Below are 23,908 nucleotides of genomic sequence, written 5' to 3'. Positions count from 1 at the left end.
CCCGAATTCCCCCGGACCCCATCCCGACCCCCGTGCCCCATCCCGAATTCTTCGGACCCCATCCCGAATTTCCCGCCCCATCCCGACCCCTGTGCCCCATCCCGAATTCCCCGGGACCCCATCCCGAATTCCCGACCCCATCCCGAATTCCCCCGTGCCCCATCGCGACCCCCGGGCGCCGGCGCAGGAAGAGGCCAGCCCGGCTTGTTGGAGCCGTGTATTGTCGGGAAGCCAATCCAGAATAAAAACAGTGCAAATACAGGAACAGGGATCTCGGCCCCCCCGGGGTCCCGGCGCCGCCCCGTGTCAAAGGCACAGAATTCGGGGGGTGGGGACCCCGGCCCCCCCCGGCCCCCCCTCCTTGCACGGTTCATGTCACACACACCAGGTCACACGACACGGACGTGACACTTCCACAACACCCGGCGGGTCCTTCCCGGCGCCTTCCCGGGAAACTTGTGCCGGTTTTTCCATTATTTTTTTTTTGTGTTTTTCCTCGGGTTTTTTTTTCTTTTTTTTTTAGTTTTTTTTTCCTTTTTTTTTCTACACAATGTACAGGTTTGGTTGGCTTTTTTTTTTTTTTCTTTTCCGGCGGGTTTGTTTTTTTTTTTCTCTTTTAACTTTTTTTGTTCTTTTTTTATCTTTTTGTCCTTTTTTGTCTTTTTTTTGTCCTTTTTTTGTGGTTTTTTCGCCTTTTAATGTGTTCAAGAAACAGCTCAGTTTTATATACACGGATGAGTCCTGGTTATATCGGCAGCGAGAGCGGAAGCGAAGGAATTGGGGCGGGAATCGGGGATGGGAACGGGATACGCCTTTGGAGGAACCAAAAAAAAACCATCCCCCCCTCCCCCCCCCGAAACAGAACCCCCAAAAAAGCGTTTTCACAAGCGGATCTACCCCTAGCCGGAAAAAAAGCAGGAAAAATCCTCCAGGTTTGGAGCTGGGGAGGGGCGGCGGGAATAAAAAACGGGAATTTTCTGGGATATCGCAGCCCTGGGAGGGGGGAGGGGGGGGGGCAAGCCGAAAATAATAATAATTATAATAATAATAATAATAAAAATAGGGATAAACCTATGCCGGGGGGGTGGGGGCGGCAGACACGGATCCGAATCCCCCCTGGAATTCCGGGATTGGGGGGAGGGGGTGGGGAACTGCCTGGGATCCGGGGAAGGGTTTGGGGGTCACTTTTGGGATTGGGGGGATCAATTCCGGGGGGTGGGAACTGCTCGGGGGTCCCGGGGGGGTGGGGTCGTTTTTTGGGGGGTGGGAACTGCCCGGGATCTTTTTTTTTTTTTTTGGGGGGGGGGGAACTGCCCGCAGCCCCCGGGGCTGAGACCCCCCCGGGAGGGGCGACAGGGGCGTCCCCCCCCCAGTTTCATTTATAGCACCAAGAGTTCGGCCCCCCCGGGCCCCCCCCACTATTGCACTTGGGTTCGGGATTTTTCATTTATTTTTCCAGGTTTTCACCGGTTCCATGGGTGAGAAAATCCCTTTTTGAGGGTTTTTTTTTGTTTTTTTTTTAAAATTCGTTTTCTCATCGAAGCTCGGCCCGGGGGCCCTGGGGGGGGGGACAGTGGCACTTGGGGGGGAGGGACCCCCGGGGGACGGAGGGGGAGCGACCCCTCCAAAGTAAAATAAACCCCTAAAACAACCCAAAACCTCAGGTTTTAGCCCCAAAAACCCGACGTGTCAAAGTGCTCCCGGGGTGAGGAGTGGGAGAGGGAAGGGGGGAGCAGGAAAGGGCCAAAGCCAACGGAGCACCCCGAAATTCCCCACTGCTGGATCCCAAACCCCACAACCCCCCCCAAATCAGAATAAACCCCTTTTCTCTTTTTTCCTTTTGCCTCTGGGGGGTCCGGGGAGGGTTCTGGGGGTCCAACCCCACCCCAGGGTAAGTGCTCATTGAATTCGGGGAGGGGGCTGCGGGGGGGATTTTGGGGTTCCCCCCCCGTTTAGGGGTGGGGTGGGGTCCCCCCTAAAATTTACAGGTGGGGGGTCCCCCCTGGTTTGGGGGGGTTGGGGGAGAGTTTGGGGGATTTGGGGGGGTTTGGGGGGGATTTTTTGGGGGAGGAGCGCTGGGGAATTGCACGAGAGGAGCGGGAATTGGGGAGAGGCGGCAGGGAGGGGAGGGGAGGGAGGGGAGGGGAGGGGAGGGAGGGGAGGGAGGGGAGGGAGGGGAGGGGGGAAGCTGAAGTGCAAATCGAGTTTCCTCGCGGCTCATTTTCTTGCTTTGGGTTGTCCTCGACACCCCCGGGGGACACCGAGAGTCCCCAGTGCCACCCCCGGGGACAGAGGGGACACCGAGAGCCCCCCAGGGTGCCACCCCCTCTGCTGTCCCCGGGTGACCCCGGTGCCACCCCCGGGTGACAGAGGGGACAGGGAGGGGCGAGCGCGGCTCCGGAGCATGCAGGGACTGGGGACACATGTGGGGACACTGGGGACATCAGGGACAGCCGTGGGGACACTGGGGACAGCTGTGGGGACATTGGGGACAGCCATGGGGACACTGGGGGCAGGCGTGGGGACGTTGGGGACAGCTGTGGGGACACTGGGGACAGCCGTGGGGACACTGGGGGCAGCCGTGGGGACACTGGAGACACGGGGGACAGCTGTGGGGACACTGGGGACAGCTGTGGGGACATTGGAGACACGGGGGGACAGCTGTGGGGACACTGGGGACAGCTGTGGGGACACTGGGGACAGCCGTGGGGACATTGGAGACACGGGGGGACAGCTGTGGGGACACTGGGGACAGCTGTGGGGACACTGGGGACAGCCATGGGGACATCGGGGACAGCCATGGGGACATCGGGGGCAGCTGTGGGGACATCGGGGACAGCTGTGGGGACATTGGGGACACATGTGGGGACACTGGGACAGCCGTGGGGACATTGGAGACACGGGGGACAGCTGTGGGGACATTGGGGACACATGTGGGGACACTGGGACAGCCGTGGGGACATTGGAGACACGGGGGACAGCTGTGGGGACATTGGGGACAGCCGTGGGGACACTGGGGACAGCCGTGGGGACACTCACCCACCCTGGCTGCACCTCCGCTCCGCTCTCCGCTCTGGAGCCACCACGTCCCCCCCCGCGGGGACAAGGACAGCCCTGGGGGACACCTGCGGGGCTCTGGTCACCTCGAGGGACCCCTGGGGACACTGAGGGACCCCCGAGGCGTTCCTGGGGCGGGTGTGGCGGCGTCCGTCACCCCCGGGGACATCGGGATGGGGACCGGGGCTCAGGGCTGGCGTCCCCGGGACCCTCGTGCTGAGCCCGGGGGGACGTGGTGACACCCCGGGATGGGGCTGGGGGTGACACCTCGGGATCGGGGTCAGGACACCCCGGGATCAGCTCCAAAGGGGATTTGGGGATTTGTCCCCCCCGCGGTCGGAGCCGTCCCCCCCGATTCCCCCCGGAACCAGCACAGGCTGCCCCCCAAAACCTCCCCCCCGGGGAAGGTGCCCTTGCCAAAGTCTCTGGGAAAGGGAGAAGAAAAGCTGGAACCATCCATGGAGCCAAGGGAGGGGCCAAAATCAGGAAAAGAAGGGGCAAAAAAACAACCCACGAGACAAGGAGGAAGCGGCGGCGTTACAAAACCAGCGGCGGGGCCGGGGCTGCTCCCGGCCGGAGAACCAGCGGCAGCTCCCGGCCCGGGGACGGGGCAGGCCGCCCTTGGAAAGGTCTGCTGTCTGCTCGGGGGGGCTTGGCTGTTTTCTCCCCGGGGTCTCTCTCCTCCGGGGTTCCGGGGGCCCGCTCTCTCTCCCCGGGGCCCGGCGGGAGGCTGGGGCAGCCGGGGCTATTTCTGTCCGCTGATGGACTGCGATATGGAGCGCGGCGGGATCATATCCAGCAGGTATTCCCGCTGCCGGTCCGCCAGGCTCGACGCTTTGTGGCCCCCGATGCCGGCGTTCAGGTAGGCGATGTTCACTCCTGGGGGGCGGCACCGACCCTCGGGCACCGCGCCGACCCCACGGGGCCAGGGGCCCACGGATCCCACTGATCCCATCGATCCCACTGATCCTATGGATCCCATGGATCCCACAGATCCCACCGCCGTTCAGCCACCCCAGAACCCCCGTGGGGCAGGAAGGGCCAGGACAGGGCCGGCACAGGGTGGGAATTCCCAAATCCTGCCCCGAAATCCAGCGGGCGTGGCCTGAGCCGGCCCACGCTGCGGATCCCGGATCCCGGATCCCAGCCCGCTCTCTCCGTCCCCTCCCCGCTCACCCCAATCCCGGCCCGTGCCCGGCCCGCGGCCCGGGGCCCTACCTGGCATTCCCAGGAGCCCTCCGGCCACGGAGAGCTGCGGGGCCTGGGCGAAGTTGGAGAGCATGGAGCGGGCCGAGGTGGGAATCCCGCGCTGGAGGCTGCTCTGCGGCTGCGGGGCCTGCGCGGACACGGGGGGACGGTGGGATCGTGGGGACGGGGAAAAGGGGGGCTGCCCCACCCATCCCCATGGACACACCCCATGGACACATCCCATGGACACATCCCATCCCACCCCGCCATCCCGCCATCCCGCCGTCCCCGGTGATGCCCACCTGCCGGAGCGTGTGGTGCCGCAGGATCCCGTCCTGTTTGCCGACGCTGGGCACGGCGGGCGCGGCCGTGGGGGACAGGGCAGCCTGCTGCTGCAGCCGCTGCTCGATCTCCTGTGCGGGGACGGGGACCCCACAGTCACCCGGGAACGCCACCCCAATCCGTTCTCATGGGAATGCCACCCCAACCGATTCCTCAGGAATGCCATCCCAACTGATTCCCCGGGAATGCCACACCAATCCATTCCCTGGGAATGCCATCCCAATCCATTCCCCGGGAATGCTATCCCAACCAATACCCCGGGAATGCCACCCCAATCCATTCCTTGGGAATGCCATCCCAATCCATTCCCCAGGAATTCCACCCCAATCCATTCCCCGGGAATGCCACCCTGCTCAGTGACCCAGGAATGCTGCCCTGATCAATTCCCGTGGGAATGCCATCCTGCCAACCTGGCTGGGGTGGGATGAGTGGGATGGGAGCAGTGGGAACAATGGGATGCGATGGGATAGTTTGGGATGGGATGGGACAGGATGAGTGGTTTGGGATGGTTTGGCATGGGATGGGATGGGATGGGATGAGTGGTTTGGGATAGTTTGGGATGGGATGGGACAAATGGTTTGGGACGGTTTGGGATGGGATGGGATAGTTTGGGACGGTTTGGCATGGGATGGGACAAACGGTTTGGGACGGTTTGGGACGGGAGGAGAGGACGGCAGGGCCGGGCCGGGCGCTCCCGGGATCCCGACCTGCTCCTGCTGCAGGGCCTTGACGAAGGCGTTCTTGAGGCGATTCGTGTGCTCGGCCTTGAGCGCCTTCTTCTGGTTGGAGGTCTGGCACTGCTCGCACAGGATCCGCCCGCCCTTCTCCTGCTTCCAGTGCGGCGTGAAGTCCGTGCGGCACTGCGCGCACACGAACGGCTCCACGCGCGGCACCGCCGGGCTGCTCTTCCCTGCAGGGCACACCCCGCCTCAGCACCCCAGCAAAAACCCCGGCCCGGCCCGAGGGCCTCAAAGTCTGGGCCAAAATCCTGAGGTTTTCGGCCGAAATCCCGCGGATCCGCCGGGATTTCCTGCGGATCGCCCCAAAATCCTGAGAATTCAGTTTAAAACCCCCCAAGTTTGGTCTGAAATCCCGCTAAACCTGTTAAAAACCGTCAAACCCGCGCAGGAATTCCAGTTCTCCCCCAAACCCCGGCAGCTCCTTCTGAAACCCTTCCGAGCATCCCCCAAATCCCAGTTTCACCCCAAAAACCCCATCAACCCCCTCTAAACCCCCCATTTTCCCCCCCAAAACCCCATCAACCCCCTCTAAACCCCCCATTTTCCCCCCCAAAACCCCATCAACCCCCTCTAAACCCCCCCCTTTCCCCCCAAACCCGCTCAGTTTCCGCCCGGAACGCCCCCGGCGTGGCGGAGGCCCCCGGCAGCCCGGCCGCGCGCTGCGGCCGCCCGCGGGCGCTGACCTTGGCTGTCGATGACGCTCTGCACCACCTCCTCCAGCCCCACCATGTAGATGAACTCGCTGTTGGCCGCGCTGGGCAGGAAGTGCAGGAGCGGGGCCGGCGGCTTCGGCGGCGGGATCTCCAGGAGCGTCTTCTCCAGCTGCTTGCGGAGCGCCAGCTTGGCGGCGGCCTGCGAGTTGGCGGCGTCGGAGAGGGCGCTGGGGCTGGGGAGCGGGGACGACACGCGGGCCACCGAGCCCGGCTGCATGTGGGACGCGAGGTTCATGTAGATGGCGGAGGACGACGAGCGCTGGCACGGCACCGAGGAGCCGGATTGCTGCGGAGGGATTGGGGATGGGGCCGGGAATTCGGGCTGGCCCGGGGGCACCCCCCGAGCACCGGGAGCTGTCGGGGGCACGCGGGGGCCGGGCGGACCCGGGAAGTGCAGAGCAGGTGAGCGTGCGGGTGTTGCCTTGGGGCGGGGATGGTGCAAACCGGGACAAGCCAGGGGTCAAACCAGGCCCCAACCGGCCCCAACTGGCTCGAAGCGGCGCCCAAACCGGTACAGACCGGTAAAAAACCAGTGCAAAACACTGCAAACCGGTACAAACCAGGGCCCAGCAGGCCCCAACCAGTGAAAACCAGCCCCAACCAGTGAAAACCAGCACGAAACAGCGCCCAACCTGCCCAAACCAATGAAAACCAGCACAAAACAGTGAAAACCAGCCCAAAGCAGTGGAAACCATCCCAAACCAGTGGAAACCATCCCAAAGCCAGTGGAAACCATCCCAAGGCAGTGAGAACCATCCCAAAGCAGTGGAAACCATCCCAAAGCAGTGAGAACCATCCCAAACCAATGGAAACCATCCCAAAGCAGTGAGAACCATCCCAAAGCAGTGGAAACCATCCCAAAGCAGTGGAAACCATCCCAAAGCAGTGAGAACCATCCCAAGCCAGTGGAAACCATCCCAAAGCAGTGAAAACCATCCCAAAGCAGTAAGAACCATCCCAAAGCAGTAAGAATCATCCCAAATCAGTGACAACCAGCTCAAAGCAGTGAGAACCATCCCAAGCCAGTGGAAACCATCCCAAAGCAGCACGCAGGCAGCCCTCACCGGTTGGTAGTTGATGGCGGGGCTCATGCCGGGCGTGGAGCTGCGCACCAGGCCGGGTTTCTGCGGCCCCCGCTGCCCCCCGAGCTGGGCCGGGCTGGGGGCGATGACGCGCTGGGACATCAGCATGTGGGGCAGCGCCGAGCTGGCGGCCGAGCGGATGACGCTGTGGCCCTGCCGGGGAACCCGCGCCCAGTCAGAGCCGGGAGCAGCGGAGAAAAACCCCAACCAGCCCCCCAGCGCTCCCCGAGCTCCGAAACAAAACCGGGGAGGAGTGAGGGAAACCCGGGGCGGTGATTCCCCGACCCACGGAATTCCCGCCGATCCCGAATCCCAGGTAGCTCCTGATGCCCCAATCCCTCACTTTTCCCCGGACTGTCCTGGATTTCCCAGGATTGCGGCCTCTTCCCCAGCCCCGGCTGGCACGTCCCCGTTTCCCACGGGAGGCTGGAATTGCTCCGTGGTCAAGGAGAGCGGCACAAATCCACGGAGCGAACGCTTCCAGTGGCTTCCCCTTCGGGAGCAGCAGGAAGGCTGCAGGCCTTGGACAATTCCCACTGCCCTCATCCCACTCCGGCTGGGACACCCACAGGATCAGGGAACACGCAGCCCCACGAGGATCCCCGCGTGGAGCTCCCGACAAGCCCAAATCCAACCCCAAGCACCAGGAAGCGCGGGAACGCTTCTGCCCCTTGGAAAACGCCGCTGGGCTCCGCGTGCCTCCAGCAGAACCGGCACCTCCCCGGGAAAACCGGGAATGCTCTCACCTGCAATGTCCTTAAATTCTGCGGCTCCACCCCCTGAGCTCCGGGCCGGGAGGGGACCTTGGACAGCCCCTGCTGCCCCACGTGGGCGGGGGACGGCTGCACGATGGACGCGGCGTTCTGCACCACGGGGGTCTGCGAGGGGTCAGAGGCGGATCAGAGCCCCCAGCGGGATCCGGGAGGGAACCCCACGGGCGGAGCAGCCACGGGGAGGCTCCGGTCCCCCCGCCCGTCCCCACCCCTCACCTTCTGCACCACGTTCTCCTTCTGGAGCTGGCTCTGCCGCAGCTTCTTCAGGAGCACCAGCCGCGCCTCCTCCAGCCGCAGCTCGTCCCGCAGCTGCTTGATCAGCTGCTGCCTCTCCTCCAGGCTTTTTCCCTGGAAAACCCGGCACGGCGTGAGGGAGGGAGCGAGGGGATGCTGAACCCAGGCGGGAAGTTGGACCACGGGGGAAGGACCGGGTGGGATTCACCTGGAGCTTGCTGAGAAACGCCCCAAATCCTTCATCCACCCCCAAGTTCCCACCCCGTGCCTTTCCTGGGACAGAACTCCCTCACCCTGACCATCTCCAGGTGACACAATTCCCTCACCCTGACCATCTCCAGGTGACACAATTCCCTCACCGTGACCATCACCAGGTGACAGAACTCCCCTTCCCTCACCTTGAACATCTCCAGGTTGGCCGCCTTGAGCCGCTCCTCCATGCGGGAGCTGGAGCGGGGGCTGGAGGCCTCGTTGTCCGACAGGACGATGATGTCCGGGGACGGGGTCAACCTGCCCCGGTCCTGGTCACTGCAGGGGGAGAGGAATCCCGCTGAGCCAGGAACAGGGGATCTCGGGAGCACGATCTCCCCCCCATTCCGGCATGGATGCAGCGCAGCTCCCACGGACACCAGGAGGGAAGGACTCCCCCAGGAGCGCTCCCTCAGCCCCCAGGTCCCTCTCCGGGGTGTAAATCCCTCCCGGGAATCAGGAGCGTCTCCCGGTGCTGGGATGGGAGGAATGGCAGGGATACTCCAGCCTGGAACTGCTCCTCCTCACTCCTCATTTCCAAATCCATTGGAAAAGCTCATTCCATAGAGGAAACCTGCACGAACGTCCCGCCGCTCCGTGACGGGCAAACAAGAGGGAGCAGCAGGGACAGGACATCAACCAAAAGCGTCCAGCGGGATCCAGGCAGGATCATCCTGGGGAAGGACGCTCCAAGGAAAGCCCTTTGCTATCCTGGATTTCATTCCTGCTGCTGGAGAGCCTTGGGATAATCCGGCACAGAGCAGCGGGAACGCCAGGCTCAGAGGTGACTCCAGCTCCCTGGACGGCGCTCGGAGCGATGGGAGACCGGGGAATATCTCATCCCAAACCGCGAGCTCCGAACAGCCCAGAGGGAGCCCGGCGCCACATCCCAGCTCCCAGGCCTGGCTGCTCCGAGCTGGGATTGCCGCCGTCTCCCAAACACCCCGGCCGTTCTTGCGGCAATCCCAAAGCACCAGGGCACGGAGCCGCCCCCGCTCCGGCAGAGAAATCCCGGAGGAGCGTCACCCCGAGGAGACAGGGGCAGGGGGAGCCCGTGCAGGCAAAGCGAGCTGCGTCCCAGGAGCTCCAAACGGGGCTGGCGCATCCGGAGCCATCCGGCACCGGCTCCTCCGGGATGAGCGAGGGCTGTCCCACAGCTCCCGGGACAATCCCGCAGGAGCTCCCGGACACGTCCGGCCTGGACTGCTGACGCTCCAGCAGGGGCACAGGGCCGAGCCAGGGGCCCAATCCAAGCGGGAAGACGGGCCCAGCCGCGAGGAATCGCCGCCTGCGGGGGGTCCTTCGTTCAGGGAAGAGCAGAATTCCAACAGAAGCCCTGGAGAAGGAGCCACGGCCGGGGAGGCAGGCGGAGGCGAGGAGACGTGGAGCGCATTCCCAAGGAAAATCCGGGAAAATGAGACACTCCCAGACCCGAGTGGAACGCTCCGGTCTCTTCCCAGGGCCGATTTCCCGCTCCGGGTGTCCGTGTCCGACGCCGGTGCCCCACGGGGTGAGCCCACGTTGCACAACCTCCCCGGAATTCCGCCGAGGGTGCGGCCCGGGACTCCACTGGGGGAGCGGGACCCTCCAGGGACACCTCCCTCCACCCCGGGCTGCGCCAAGCCTGGCCTCCAACGCTCCCAGGGCTGAGAGATCCACAAATCCCTGGAAAACCTGTGCCAATTCCCGACTCCTCCCCAGCGTCCCGCCCGCCCTGTGTCCGTGGGAAGCCGCTCGTCCCCCCGTCCCCCTCACCGCTCCGTTGCCCAGCCCTCGGCACCACCACAGGGGGTTCTCCAGGACCCCCCGGTGCCCATCTCCCCCCCGGCCGCGCTCCCCCCGCCCCGCAGAGCCCGGAATTCCCGGCACCCACCTCCTCCTGGCGCTCATGTCCACGGGCTCGTCGTTGATGTTCTCCTTGCCGGGCCGCGCTGCGCCGCGCCCGTCCCCGTGGGGCCGCAGGCTCCCGTTGAGCTTCTCCTCGTAGCCCTTGATCCCGTCCGGCTTCACCGGGAGCTCGTGGGGCACCTCCAGCCCCGCCAGGTCCTTGCGCTTGAGCAGCGCCAGCATCTTCAGCCTCTCCATGGCCTCGTGCCCCTCCATCTTGAGCCGCTTGGCCAGGACGTCCTCGCGCTCCTCCGCCGGCTCCAGGCTCCGCTTGAGCAGGTTCAGGCGCAGCGCGTCCTCCGTCATGCGGTCCATCCTGAGGGACACGGACAGCGTCGGCGCCGGGGAGCCGGGGAATCGCACCGGGATCCCCCCGAGAGCTCTGAGCTCCCCAGGGAGCCCCAGGGCCTTGGAGAGCTCCCAATGGAGCTCCAACACCATGGAGAACTCCCAATGGAGCCCCAAGGCCACAGAGAACTCCTCATGGAGCCCCAACGCCCTGGAGAACTCCTCACGGAGCCCCAAGGACCTGGAGGACTCCCAATGGATCCCCAAGGCCCTGGAGAACTCCTCATGGAGCCCCAATGCCCTGGAGAACTCCCAATGGATCCCCAAGGCCCTGGAGAACTCCTCATGGAGCCCCAACGCCCTGGAGAACTCCTCACGGAGCCCCAAGGGCCTGGAGAACTCCTCATGGAGCCCCAACGCCCTGGAGAACTCCCAATGGAGCCCCAACGCCCTGGAGAACTCCTCATGGAGCTCCAACCTTTTGGAGAGCTCTGATCTCCTCATGGAGCTCCAACGCCCTGGAGAACTCCAGTCTCACAGAGCTCCGACCTTTAGGAGATCTCCAACCTCCCCACGGGGCTCCGACCTCCCCACGGGGCTCCGATCTCCCCACAGAGCTCCGGTTTCCCCACGGGGCTCCGACCTCCCCACGGAGCTCCAGCCTCCCCAGTCCCCATCCAGGTCAGGAGCTTCCACCTCGGAAAGGCCCCGAAATGCCAAGAGCGGCAGCACAATCCCTCCTCCGGGATCAAACCCCGCGGATGCAGCTCAGGCAGGCAGGGGAGCCGGGAGGAACCCCCTGGGGGCCCTGGGACGCCAGGAAATCCCCCAGCGCGGTTTTCCCGGCGGGAATGCTGGGCAGCTCCAGGGACGGAGGCACGGGCAGGTCCATCTGCGCCCTCCCACCTCCCCCGCCCCGGCTCCAGGTGCAGGAATGCCCTCTGGAAAACAGGCGGGAGCCCATCCCAGCCCCGGAGCCCATCGGAGCCCATCCCAGCCCCATCCCAGCCCCGGAGCCCATCCCGATCCCGCTCCCAGGCTGATAAGGAACCAGCTCCGACAACAAAGAGCCACGGGAGCTCCACCTGTGAACCAGCTGGGCGAGGCCTTTCCCTGCGGAGCGGGGCCGGGACAAACACCCGGGGAATAGGTGGGAATTCCGTGTGGAGGCTCGGGAACATCGGGAATTGCTCGCTCCGCAGGGAACAGCGTCCGTGCTCCCAGCAGCCGCACCCCGGGCACCTGGAGCTGCCCCACGCCTGCCCGGCCCCAAGTCACTCCCGGGACAAACCTGCCCAAACTCCTGCCAGGGAAGGCTCCGGCTCGGGAACTAATCCCTGGAATGACACATCCCTACAGGCGGCTCGGCTCCCACCGGAGACAGCGGGAGCAGGGGAGGGCAGCAGGAAAACCCCTGGAAACCCCGTACCCGATCCCAGGGAAGGCCCTGGGAGCCTCCAGGGGAGCGCCTGCGGCTCTCCCCTCCCTGCTCACCCCGTCTCTCCGCACGTCGCCCAGACTGAGCCCGGCAAGCCGGGACAGGCCGCGGGAGCCGCTGCCGCCCCCGTCCCGCAGGATGACCCCGGGGCGTCGGGGCGCTCAGACGCCCCGGGAGCGCCCGGCGCCGCGGCCGGAGCCGCTGGGAGCGCGCCGGGAACGGGCTCGCGGCTGATCCGGGCTGGGAACAGCGAGCTCCCCGCGGGTACCTGAGCTGAGCAGGGAGCCGGCACGGCGGGGAGCCGGCAGCGAGATCCAGGATCTCCTGCTCGTCCTCTCCAGAGGGTGGAAGGATCCCGCAGGAATTGCGGGGAGCCCTCCTGCTCCACCACCAAGGTGGTCTCCCAACGCCCTCCCCTCCGGCATTCCGAACAAATCCCAAGGGCCGTCACCGGGAATGGGGCCCACCACCACGTAATCCGCTCCAGAGGTTTTCCAGGCTCGGCCAGATCCAATGAAAACTAAACCAGGCTTCGGGTTCGGTCCTGAATGGGGCCCTTGGCTGCAGGGGGAAGGGGAGGATCCACTGGGGATTTCCAGAGCACTGGGAAAGCCACGGGAGAGCTCCTGATTCCATCCAGGAATGCGCAGCCAAGAGCAGGAATCATCCCAGGCCCGGGAATCCGGCAGGTCCGGAGGTCGGCCCCGCTCCGGTCTCGGCACATCCCAAACCGGATCGTCCGGCCCCGCTCCCGGGGATCCGGCGCATCCCAGGGAACGGCCTCTCCCGTCAGCTTCCCCTCAACCAATCCTCCCGGTTGGACCCAAACTCCCGAACGGCGGCAAAACTCATGGAAAACAAAACTCATGGAAAACGGGAGCCGAATCCACGGGGTGCCTCCAGCTGGGAGCTCCTTCCCTGAGCGCCCGGACGCAGGCGGAGCCGAGGGGCAGAGCCGAGATTCCAGAGGCTGCCGTGGTGGGATGAGCGGGCTCAGCTGGCCCGGCTGACCTTGGAAGGCTTTCCAGGAATCCCGGTGATCCCTGGGGATCGCTCCGTCCCGGCGGCGGTTCCCGGTGCTCCCGGCACGTCCCGCCGGCTCCGGGCGCTCCTCCTGCTCCAGAGGGGCCGGCAGGACGGGTTTGGCCTCGCAGACACGCGGAGCAGCACCCCCTTCTCCGTGGGCATGGGACGCGGCGCCCGCAGGGAAAAAATCCAGCCCAAAAAAAACCCCGACAGCGGGAGGATGGGAAAGGCTGGAACCTGCGAGCCGGGCCAAAAGAAGGAATGTTCCAGGGAGAAGCGGGAATATCCAGGGGGAGATGCAGCCAGGAGGGAAAATATCCCGGGATTCACCCGGTGGAATCCGGCACCAAGGCTTGGCAGCACCAGGAGTTGATTCCAGTTCATCCGGAGAGGCCCAGGAGGCTCCGGCCCCTCCCCAGCCTCCCTGGAGGCTTCTCCGCTGGGCCAAACCCCACGCCGGTGCTCCAGCCCCAGTCCCGGCCTCGGACCCTCCGGAGCGCATGGAGGGGTCGTGATCCCTGATCCACCACGAGGGATGATCCCTGATCCACCACAACGGAATCCCTGATCCACCACGAGGGATGATCCCTGATCCACCACAACGGAATCCCTGATCCACCACGAGGGATGATCCCTGATCCACCACAACGGAATCCCTGATCCACCACGAGGGATCCCTGATCTGCCACGAGGGATGATCCCTGATCCACCACGAGGGATCTCCAATCCAGCAGGAACAATCCCTGATCCACCACGAGGGATGATCCCTGATCCACCACAAGGGATGACCCCTGATCCACCACGAGGGATCCCTGACCCACCACAAGGGATCCCTGATCCAGCAGGAACGATCCCTGATCCACCACAAGGGATCCCTGATCCAGCAGGAACAATCCCTGATCCACCACAAGGGATCCCTGATCCAGCAGGAACGATCCCTGATCCACCACGAGGGATCCACGTGCTCCCCGTGCCATGAGATCTCCCAGCCCCCCCCAGGTTTCCCAGGCCCGCTCCAGCAGCGCTGGAATTCCGAGCGGAGCTGCTGGCCGGCCTGGAGGAGCCAGGGTGGATCCCTGGGATCCAAGGGAGCGAGGGTGGGCAATCAGGGATAAACCAGCCGGGGAAGCCTGTGGTATTCCCAGGAAGAGGCACCTGCGGGGCCCCAGAGCATCCCCCAGTATCCGTCTGGGGCTGGAATGGCGGAATGCATCCCAGGATTCATTCATTCCCAGCGTGAGCCCTAAGGATCCAGCCCCGGAGCCCAGGTGCTCCCAGAGGCTCCAGCACCACCCCGGGCCACCCCCTGGACACGGGACTGACGGAACAACACGCGCTCCGAGTCCGAGCCCCGTTTTCCCCGGGACCAGGGAGCGGGACCCGGCACAACCCAGCTCCCCCCGCTGCCCGGATCCCGGCCGGCCAGTCCCCGGGGCTGGCTCCTCACCGGAGCCGTGCGGCCGCGGTCCCATCCCGGCGTCGCCGGGCGCGCGGAGCACAAAATGGCTGGCTCCCAGGGCCGGCGTTCCCGGGAACGGCAGGAAAAGGAGAATAACCTAAAAAGGTAATTAGGGTTCGACGGCCGGGAACGCCGCTGGAAAGGGAAAGGGGGGAAGAGAACTCCGGGGCTGAGCAAAACCCCAGCTGCTGCTCCCGGTCCCGCTGCGCCGGGGACGGGCCCGGGGATCCCGAGCAACGCGCGGCTCCGGGCAGGAATCCCGAGGCAGGTGAGGGAGGCCGAGGGATTTTCTCCGCAGCAGGACGAGCACCGGGATTTAAAGGAAAAGCCCCAAAAACGGCCCCGGAGCCGTCCCGGAGGCCACAGGGACACGGCTGCTCCCAGGAGGGAAGGGGAACGGGAAGGAGGCGAGAGGTTCGGGAAGAGGAACGGAAGGGATGGGAGCGGGGACCGGGAATTCCCGTGGAGAGTGGGAATCCCTACGGAGCCAAGTGCTCCGGGAGTTGTGCTATTCCCGTTCCCCGGATGGGGACACCTGTCCCTGCTCCGACACTCCGGTCCCAGGCCCGGGATCCCCCGATCCCGGATCTCCCGGATTCCCGATCAGCACCAGCAGCCCGGGATGTCCCCGGACTCCGCAGCTCCGGGTCAAGAACAAAACTAACAACGGGAAGCAGGAAAAGCAGGAAAGGAGGAAAACCATCCCTCCCAAAAAGTGCTTCCCTTCCCTTCCCTCCCAAGTTTGTGTTCTTGCCCAACTCCATTTCTCGGGAGCAGGGAATGCCGGCGCCTCACACCTCGTCCCACCCCAGGAGTTTTGGGATGCGGGAGGAGAGCGGGAATTCCAGAAGCTGCTTTACCCCCTGAAATGAGGAGGAAAGACCCCCAAAAACTCCGCCAAGTCTGAAGGAGAGACAAAAATTCCAGCGCACCCGCCTGGGACGGCCCGTTCTGGGGAAAGGCAGGCGGCTGGAAAACGCTCCGGGGAAATCGAATCCAATAAAAAACGACGGGATGGAAGGTTGGGGGGGGGGGAGGAGGCAGCGCCCGGCCCCCTCCCCATCCGGGATGACGCAGACTTCCCGGGCTCCCTTATATAACCTGCCCGATTTCCTCGAGTGCGGGCGCTGCCTTTGTGCGGCCCGGGCCGGGCCGGCGATCCCCGATCGATAAGCGATAAGCGATAAGCGATAAGCGATAAGCGGCTGCGTCACCGCCCAGGGCGCGGGGGACAGCGGCCCCGCGGCCGGCCCGGGTGCGGTGGCAGCGCGGACGAGGCGGGGAGAAGCGAGGAGGGAAAGCACGGATGGGCTCCGGCGCCGGCGCTCGTTCTCTCCTCCAAACTCTCCCCCCAGACATGCCCCGACCGGCGGCCAAACAAAGACCAGAAAATAACAACCAAAGAAGAAGGCGGGGAGGGGGGGGAGAGCAGCTCGGCCGGTGTGGACGGAGCCCCCTTTGTCCGGCCGCGGTCGCCGGCACACGCGGCGCCGGCCCCGGGATACTCACAGGTCCGGCAGCGGCCGAGGACGGGCGGCAGCGGCTGGCGGCGCCCCGGGAGCGGCGGGGGCAGCCCGGGGCTCTCCATCGCCCGCCGAGCCGCCGCCGCCGCCGCCGCAGCCCGAGCCGCGCTCCGAGCGGGCCCTTCCCTGCCAATCATGCGCGTTCTCTTTTATTAAACAAAAGAAAAGGGGGATGCTGGCTTTTTCCCATCATGCCTCGCGGGGCAGGGAAAAAGAGAAGGGAAGAGGGGAAAAAAAAAAAAGGGAATTTTTTTTTTTAAAAAAATTGGGATGGCAAAAAAAAAAAAAAATTAAAGGGGGGGGGGGGGGAAATCCGGAGGGGACGGGTTCGGCACGTCCCGACACGGAATGGCTGCGGGTTTTTGGGGAGGGGGGATTTTTCCTGGGATTTCGGCCGCCCCCTCCCCGCTCCCCCTCCCCCCGCTGCTGGCCCCCCGCCAAACTTTGTCTTCATTCATGGAAGCTCCTTCCCTCCCCTGGAATGTTAACTGCTTCCCTCCCAAAAGCGAGGCTCGGGGCCGCGCCGCCGCCGCCGGGATCCGCCCCTCCCATCCCCATCCCCATCCCCATTCCCAAAAAAATCGCGGCCCCAGGTCGGGTCCGGCGGCGGAGCAGCCCCGGGATGGCCCGGCCCAGGGCACGGCCGGGCCGGGGAGGATGCCCGGGGATCCGGGGAATGTGCCCGGGGATCCCGGGAATCTGCCCGGGAATGTGCCTGGGGATCCCGGGAATGTGCCCAGGGAATGTGCCCGGGGATCCTGGGAATGTGCCTGGGGATCCCGGGAATGTGCCCGGGGAATGTGCCCGGGGATACCGGGAATGTGCCCGGGGAATGTGCTCGGGGATCTCAGGGAACATGCCAAGGGATCCCATGGAATGTTCTGAGGGATCCCATGGAAGGTGCCCATGGAATGTGCCCAGGGATCCCATGGAATGTGCAGAGGAATCCCATGGAATGTGCCCAGGGATCCCATGGAATGCTCTGAGGGATCCCATGGAATGTGCAGAGCGATCCCATGGAATGTGCCCCGGGAATGTGCCCAGGGATCCCATGGAATGTTCTGAGGGATCCCATGGAATTTGCTGAGGGATCCCATGGAATGTGCTGAGGGATCCCATGGAACGTGCCCAAGGATCTCATGGAACGTGCCCAGGGAACGTGCCCAGGGATCCCATGGAACGTGCCCAGGGATCCCATGGAATGTGCCCAGGGATCCCATGGAACGTGCCCAGGGATCCCATGGAACGTGCCCATGGAACGTGCCCAGGGATCCCATGGAACGTGCCCAGGGATTCCACGGAACGTGCCCAGGGATCCCATGGAACGTGCCCATGGAACGTGCCCAGGGATCCCATGGAACGTGCCCATGGAACGTGCCCAGGGATCCCATGGAACGTGCCCAGGGTCCCCAGGAACGTTCCCAGGGATGAGGATCCCAGGGCAGACGCTGAGGAACACGCCAGGACACACCGAGGGGTGTCAAGACGCCAAAACCGCTCGGAGCGGCCGAGGGATGAGGGACGGGCTGGGAGCCGCCACGTGCGGGGCCGGCCCCGGGGAAGGAGGATCCAGCGGGATCCCAAACCTCCCGAGCCGCTCCAGCCGCGCTCCGCGTTCCCGGGGAACACGGAATCCCGGGAATCTGAGCCTGCCCCAGCCCTGGAAGTGTTCCAGGCCAGGCTGGCCAGGGTTTGGATGCCACGGACGGTGTTGGATCGCCCGGGAGCAGCCCAAGAATCCCTAAGCCCCAACACCCGGGGCTTCACTCCGCCCTGAGGTGCGGGAGCCTGGGAATTCCAGCACCGGAAACCCCAGCTTGCCTCCGCTGGATAAAATGGACCAATTTGCTTTCCAAAGGGGGAAAGGATTAATTAGCTTGAACTGCACGCTCCTTTCCATGGATTTACCAGCTACTGAGGGGGTGCGGTGGGCCCTGGGATGGTTTATTCCAGGCTGGAAAACGCAGAGGGCACGGGAGAGCAGCAAATTCCTTTACTTCTCCGCTACCCGGTCTTCCAGGACCATTCCAGGCTGTTTCCACCCTCCCTGTCCTCCCTCGGCCCTCCCATCCCTGTTTTCTGGGATTTGGGAAGGGATGAAATCCTCGGCGAGGTGGATCCCTCTCATCCCTGCTCCTGCCCCCATCCCGCTGCTCCGACCTTTCCAATCGATCTTCCCAGCCAGGACGGGCACAAGAAGGGCCGAAATATTGTTTACCTGGATTTGGGGATTTCTCCCTATGGATCCATTCCCTGGCTGGAAAGGGTCTTTGAGGAAGTGGCTGACCAGAGCTCCTCTTATCCCAAATCCAGAGGATCCCTGGATTCAATTCCCTCCTCCCGAGCCGACAGCACCTGGCGTCAGCACCGTCCTGACTCGGCTCCGGGCCAAGACTCGGGAGGAGACCCGGGAAAACCGGAGGATGGGAGCCGGGAAAGGGACGGCTCTCCCCCAGCTGCGCCGTCCAACGGGAATCCAAAGCCGGCGGATCTCCGGGGAAGGCATCGCTCCAGGAGGCTCCGCAACAAACTCAGCGGGGCCCAAGGATTGCCGGGACACGGGAACGATCCCGCTCCTGCGGATTCATCCCAGCCGCAGCCGGGATCGGCCCCTCCTGCTCCGTGTCCTGAGGATTCGGGACGCGCTCCCTCCACGATGGGATTCCCACCCCACTGGGCAGCGGAGCCATTCCCAACCACGTCCAGCTCTTCCAGCAAACCCAGCCAGGCTCCGGGATCTCGGGATCCAATCTTCCACAGAGGAGATTCCTCCGCTCCGGCCCACGGGAGTCATCCCGATCCCGGTGACCCGCGGGGCCCAAGGAGCTGCTGCTCTCCAGGAATTCCTGCCGGGAACCAAGAGCCGGCCGCGGGAACGCGCCCCTCGCACAAGCAGGTGTTGGAAGTTGTCAAGGCTCCGAGGTTTAATTGGAATCCGAAATTTAACGAAGAGGAAAATCCACCCGAGTTTTGGAGCTGCTCAAGAAGGACCTCGGGATCATTTCGGGATTCCCTGGAATTCTGCGTCCCTCCGATGGCCTCCTCTCCTCTCCGAGCTCCCCACGGTGGAGGCAGCACAGGGCGGATGCTGGGATGTGCTTGAGAAGCAGGGAAATTCCTCGTGGATGCGGGAGGAGCTCCTGGGAGCAGCCGAGATTCCCAGCCCAGGACCCAACCCGGACCAATCCCCGGAGCACCGACCTCGAAATTCCCTGGGGGCCGAGGTTCCTGCGGGAAACAGCCCCAGCAGGTTTTCCAGGCAGGCCCTCCCTAAAATCCGGGATTTGGGGACGGAGCGACTGCACCTGGAGCTCTGCTCCCGGAGCCTGGGGAATTTTAGGTGGATTTGGGGGAAATTCTCGCCCGTGACCGACTGGGAAACCACAAATGGATCCCGGGAGGGATGACGAGGAGCAGCCTCCCCTTCCCACGGGGACATGCGGGTCCAGCTCGGCCTCATCCCAAAAACCACCAGGACTCGTGCATCCATCTCCTGAGACTCCATGCAAACGAAGCCCAAATTCCATCAGGACAAACGCTCCGGGCACGGGAAAGGCACACACAAATCCAACTCTTCCCAGCTCATCCTCCTCCCGCCCCAGGCAGCCGGCGCCCATTCCGTGGGGATTCCCAAACGGGGCCATTTCGGGATTCGGCCCCAAAACCCCCCGCCAAGCGCAGCGAGTGGAACCCGCGGAGCGGCGACGGGACAACGGGGATCCATGGGAATCAAACCCGGCCCCCTCGGTGCCGGGGCGCGGCTAATTTTGCCTTGGATGCGCCGCTCCCATCGCCCTCCGGATTCCGAAGGGTGCTGCCGCTCCCCCAAGGGAGCTCGGGCATATTCCAGACACCATCCCCAATTCCCGGGCAGGATTCCACGTCCAAGGGGCAGAGTGGCAGCGCTGGGATCTGCAGGGAAGCGTTTCCCGCTTCCCGCAGCCCATCCAGGGGAAAATCCCGGGATAAAACCAGAAGCGGGCCCAGCGCTGCGGCCTTTTCCCGACCCACTCCCCACGGCCGGGGAGGAGCGTCCCCAGCTCTGCCTGGGACCCCAAAACTCCGGGATGGGGAGCGGATCCCATGGGAGACGGCCATGGAAGGAGCCCCGGATACAACCGGGCAGCTCCCACGGCTCCTTATCGGGATATCCCTGAGCATTCCCTGTGTCCTGTGGAAAAGGGACACCTGGATCCCTGAGCATTCCCTGTGTCCTGTGGAAAAGGGACACCTGGATCCCTGAGCATTCCCCGTGTCCTGCTGGAATAGGGACACCTGGATCCCTGAGCATTCCCTGTGTCCTGAGGGAAAAGGGACACCTGGATCCCTGAGCATTCCCCGTGTCCTGCTGGAATAGGGACACCCGGATCCCTGAGCATTCCCCGTGTCCTGCTGGAAAAGGGACACCTGGATCCCTGAGCATTCCCTGTGTCCTGAGGGAAAAGGGACACCCGGATCCCTGAGCATTCCCCGTGTCCTGCTGGAATAGGGACACCTGGAGCTGTTAAAGGCCCTGGAAAAAGAGCCAGGATTGGCCAGCCTGGAGTAGGGAAGACCCAGGGAGACCTTGGAGCATCCTCCAGCAGCCAAAGGGGCTCCGAGGGCCGGCAGGGATGTGGGACAGGGACACGGAGCGGCCGGAAAAGCGGGAATGGCTTTAAGCTGGGAGAGGGCAGATCCAGGTGGGACACTGGGAAGGAATTCCTGCAGGGAAATGCGGGCACATCCCAGCACATCCCGTGGCCCAGCCACGGCACCGGGAGCATCATCCCAAGATGCTGCGAAACACAGAATATCCCAAAATCCCTGGAAAAGAGCGTAAGGCACCAACAAACCCCGCGGCAAACGCAACCCCAGCCGTCCGTGGGAGCAGAATTCCAGGATCCGTGTGAAACCCCAACTCAGAGATTGGCACCAGGGACACGGACGGAGCAGGGAGCGTCCCGCCATCGGACACGGGGGAGCCAAGCATGGGAAGCCGCCAGCGAACTGGGAAAGAACCAGGAGAGAAGCTCCAGTGACTGACTTCCCTCGGCTCCCGGGAAATTCCTCTCCCAGGCCGAGATCCCGACCCCCGGGACACGACGCGCGAGGGGAGGGTGCCGCCAGGAACACCCGCGGGGGCCGAACCCCAGGCCGGGCCGAATTCCCGGCCCGGGAACACCTGAGGGGAGGGCCCCGCTCCCCGGGATGCACCCGGCAGGCAGCAGAGGAGGTTGGAAGATGGACGGATGCTCCGGCCTCGTGGCCGGGAAAGGCGCCAGGAGAAGGTGGCACCGAGATCCCGAAGGATCCCAGCGGATCCCACCCCGCGGGACGGCGAGAGATCCCAGCCCCAGCCCGGACCGGGGATCAGGAGCCCGGCGGGGACCCCAGGGGTGGGGTGTCCCTGTGGATTCGCCGCCTCCGTTCCCCCCCGGCAGCAGCTGGAGCACCGTGGACGCCCCAAACCCGGCAGGGGATGGGCTGACGCGCTCCCCGCGCCCCCCGAAATTGCCGAAAAGCCCCGAAATTGCTCAAAAGCCGCGGCCGCCTGTGCCATCCCAGCCCCCAGCCGGGAGCACCGAGGAACAGGAGTCAAATCCTCCCACACTCCTGCCAGGAGCAGGCTGCTCCCATTCCCGTGCTCCCCCTTCCTCCTCCTCCTCCTCCTCCTCCTCCCGCCCGGTAGCGGCCGAGGAGGCTCCAGAAAATCAAATGGATATTAAAAAAAAAACCCAACAAACGGATCAAAAATGCCCTGGAAAAGCCAATGGATCCCGGCGCATCCGCCGCTCTTCCTCCCTGCTCCCGGATTCCCAAACCTCCTCCTCCTCCTCCTCCTCCTCCCTTCCCGGCAAAGCACCCCCTCCCCCCGCCGTGGCAGATCCCTTTGCCAGGCTCCGAGGGGAGGGCGCCCAAAGGCCTCGGATTGGGAACCGGGGCAAGGATTCTCCCCCGAGGGAGAAATCCTCCGGGATCCGGGCGCCCAAAGGCGGCTGGGGAAGGGTGGGTGCCCTCCCCCCGGCCAGGGCGGCGTTTGCAGCCCGATCCCACCCGAAAGCCGGGAAGGGGCTCCGGCCCCGCGGTTTCCCGGCCAGGGCCAAGTTTCCCCGCGGGGTCTGGCCGGGGAAGCGGCCCCGGGAAGTGGGGGGGGGGGGGCAGGAAAAGAGGGAGAATCCCGCGGGGCGGAAATCCCGGACGAGGCCGGGATTGCAGCGGGGACCGGGGAACGGCGCGGGGAGGACCGGGAGCCGCTCCCGAGCCCGGCACGGAACAAAGCGGGGCTGATCCCATCCGGGGGGTTCCCGGCACCCGCCCCCCAAATCCCCCCGGGAACCCCCCGGGCCGCCCCCGCCCCGCCCCCGTTTTCCCGGGGGATTCCCCGGCGCTGCCCCAAAAACCTCCCGGGCTGAGCCCCGAAATTCCTCAGCTCTGCTCCCCGAAATTCCTCAGCTCTGCTCCCCGAAACCCCCGAGCTCTGCTCCCCAAAATCCCTGTGCTCTGCTTCCCGAAACCCCCGAGCTCTGCTCCCCAAAATCCCTGAGCTCTGCTCCCCAAAATCCCTGTGCTCTGCTTCCCGAAACCCCTCAGCTCTGCTCCCCGAAACCCCCTCAGCTCTGCTCCCCAAAATCCCCGAGCTCTGCTCCCCCAAATCCCTGAGCTCTGCTCCCCCAAACCCCTGTGCTCTGCTCCCCAAATCTGAGCTCTGCTCCCCGAAATCCCTGAGATCCGCTCCCCCAAATCCATCTGCTCTGTGCCCCGAAAACCTCTCGGGCTCTGCTCCCAAAAACCCGAGCTCTGCCCCCCAAATCCCTGAGCTGTGCACCCCCAAATCCCTGAGCTCTGCCCCCCAAATCCCTGAGCACTGCTCCCCAAAATCCCTCAGCTCTGCCCCCCCAAATCCCTGAGCTCTGCTCCCCCAAATCCCTGAGCTGTGCACCCCCAAATCCCTGATCTCTGCTCCCCAAATCTGAGCTGTCCCCCCAAAATCTGAGCTCTGGCCCCCCAAATCCCTGAGCTCGGCTCCCCAAATCTGAGCTCTGGCCCCCCAAATCCCTGAGCTCTGTCCCCCCAAAATCTGAGCTCTGGCCCCCCAAATCCCTGAGCTCGGCTCCCCAAATCTGAGCTCTGCTCCCCCAAATCCCTGAGCTCTGGCCCCCCAAATCCCTGAGCTCGGCTCCCCAAATCTGAGCTCTGCTCCCCCAAATCCCTGAGCTCTGCCCCCCAAATCTCCGAGCTCTCCCCAAAATCGGCGTTCTTTCCCCCCCCAGTCCTTCCGGCTCTGCTCCCCAAATCCCCGGGCTCGGCCCCCCAAAGATCCCTGAGCTCTGCGCCCCCAGATCGGAGCCCCGCGCCCCCAGGGCACAGCCCGGATCTCCCGCACCCCCCGGGCCGCGCCTCCTGCCCGCAGCGCCCCCAAACCCGCCCTCGGCGCCCCCAAAGCCGCCCCCGAACCCCCCAAACGCGCCGAACCCCCCAATTCCCCGAACCCCCGAACCCCCCCCGCCCGCCGGGGCTCGCCCCCCCTCAGCCGGGCCCTGCCCCGCCCCCGCCGGGCCCGGCCCCGCCGCCCCCGCGGGCCTCACCTGCCTCGGGGGTCGCGGCGGTTCCGGGCGGTTCCCGGCGGATCCCGGTGGATCCCGGCGGATCCCGGCGGTCCCGGCGGTCCCGGGGGGTCCCGGGGGGTCCCGGGGGTCCCGGGCCGGGCGGGCGGAGCAGACGCGGCCGCCGCCGAGCGCAACCGGCACCACCACAAACAATGCCGCTGATTGGCCGCCGCCGCCGCCGCGCCCGCCCCGCCTCCCGACCCCAGGCGCGACGCCCATTGGTGCGGTCTCCTGACGGGCACCCGAATCCAATAATGGGATCGCGGTAGTCGGCCGTTAGCCCGCCCCCGGTCCTCACTGGCTGTCCCGGCAGTGTTTGA

General features: G+C 64.9%; 1 protein-coding gene across 2 annotated transcripts; it reads right to left on the bottom strand.

Moving 5' to 3' along the window:
- Positions 1 to 202: 202 nt before the first annotated feature.
- GATAD2B (GATA zinc finger domain containing 2B) lies at positions 203 to 23,723 on the bottom strand. Of its 2 annotated transcripts, none has more exons than XM_066206561.1 (11): positions 23,568 to 23,723; positions 10,252 to 10,581; positions 8,528 to 8,657; positions 8,112 to 8,243; positions 7,869 to 8,000; positions 7,105 to 7,275; positions 6,011 to 6,326; positions 5,295 to 5,497; positions 4,548 to 4,658; positions 4,276 to 4,393; positions 203 to 3,936 (listed from the first exon to the last, which is right to left on the bottom strand). In XM_066206561.1, the coding sequence occupies exons 2-11, from the start codon at positions 10,578 to 10,580 to the stop codon at positions 3,803 to 3,805; spliced, it is 1,776 nt and encodes a 591-aa protein (XP_066062658.1). In that variant the 5' UTR covers position 10,581; positions 23,568 to 23,723; the 3' UTR covers positions 203 to 3,802. The 2 variants fall into 2 exon arrangements, with proteins under 2 accessions (XP_066062658.1, XP_066062659.1); XM_066206562.1 differs by lacking the exon at positions 23,568 to 23,723 and adding an exon at positions 15,986 to 16,036.
- Between the last annotated feature and the right edge of the window lie 185 nt (positions 23,724 to 23,908).

This window comes from Chamaea fasciata, unplaced genomic scaffold (genome assembly GCF_029207755.1).
Source record: "Chamaea fasciata isolate MVZ Bird 193981 ecotype frontalis unplaced genomic scaffold, bChaFas1.0.hap1 SCAF_31, whole genome shotgun sequence".
NCBI lineage: Eukaryota > Metazoa > Chordata > Aves > Passeriformes > Sylviidae > Chamaea > Chamaea fasciata.
This window is presented reverse-complemented; position numbering and strand designations above follow the sequence as displayed.

Excerpts from the sequence above, each read along its gene's own strand:
- GATAD2B (XM_066206561.1), bottom strand. The coding sequence starts at position 10,580 with ATGGACCGCATGACGGAGGACGCGCTGCGCCTGAACCTGCTCAAGCGG. Across the intron at positions 6,327-7,104 it reads CCGCCATCAACTACCAACCG|CAATCCGGCTCCTCGGTGCC; the intron begins GTGAGGGCTGCC and ends ATCCCTCCGCAG. Across the intron at positions 4,394-4,547 it reads GGCACCACACGCTCCGGCAG|GCCCCGCAGCCGCAGAGCAG; the intron begins GTGGGCATCACC and ends GTGTCCGCGCAG.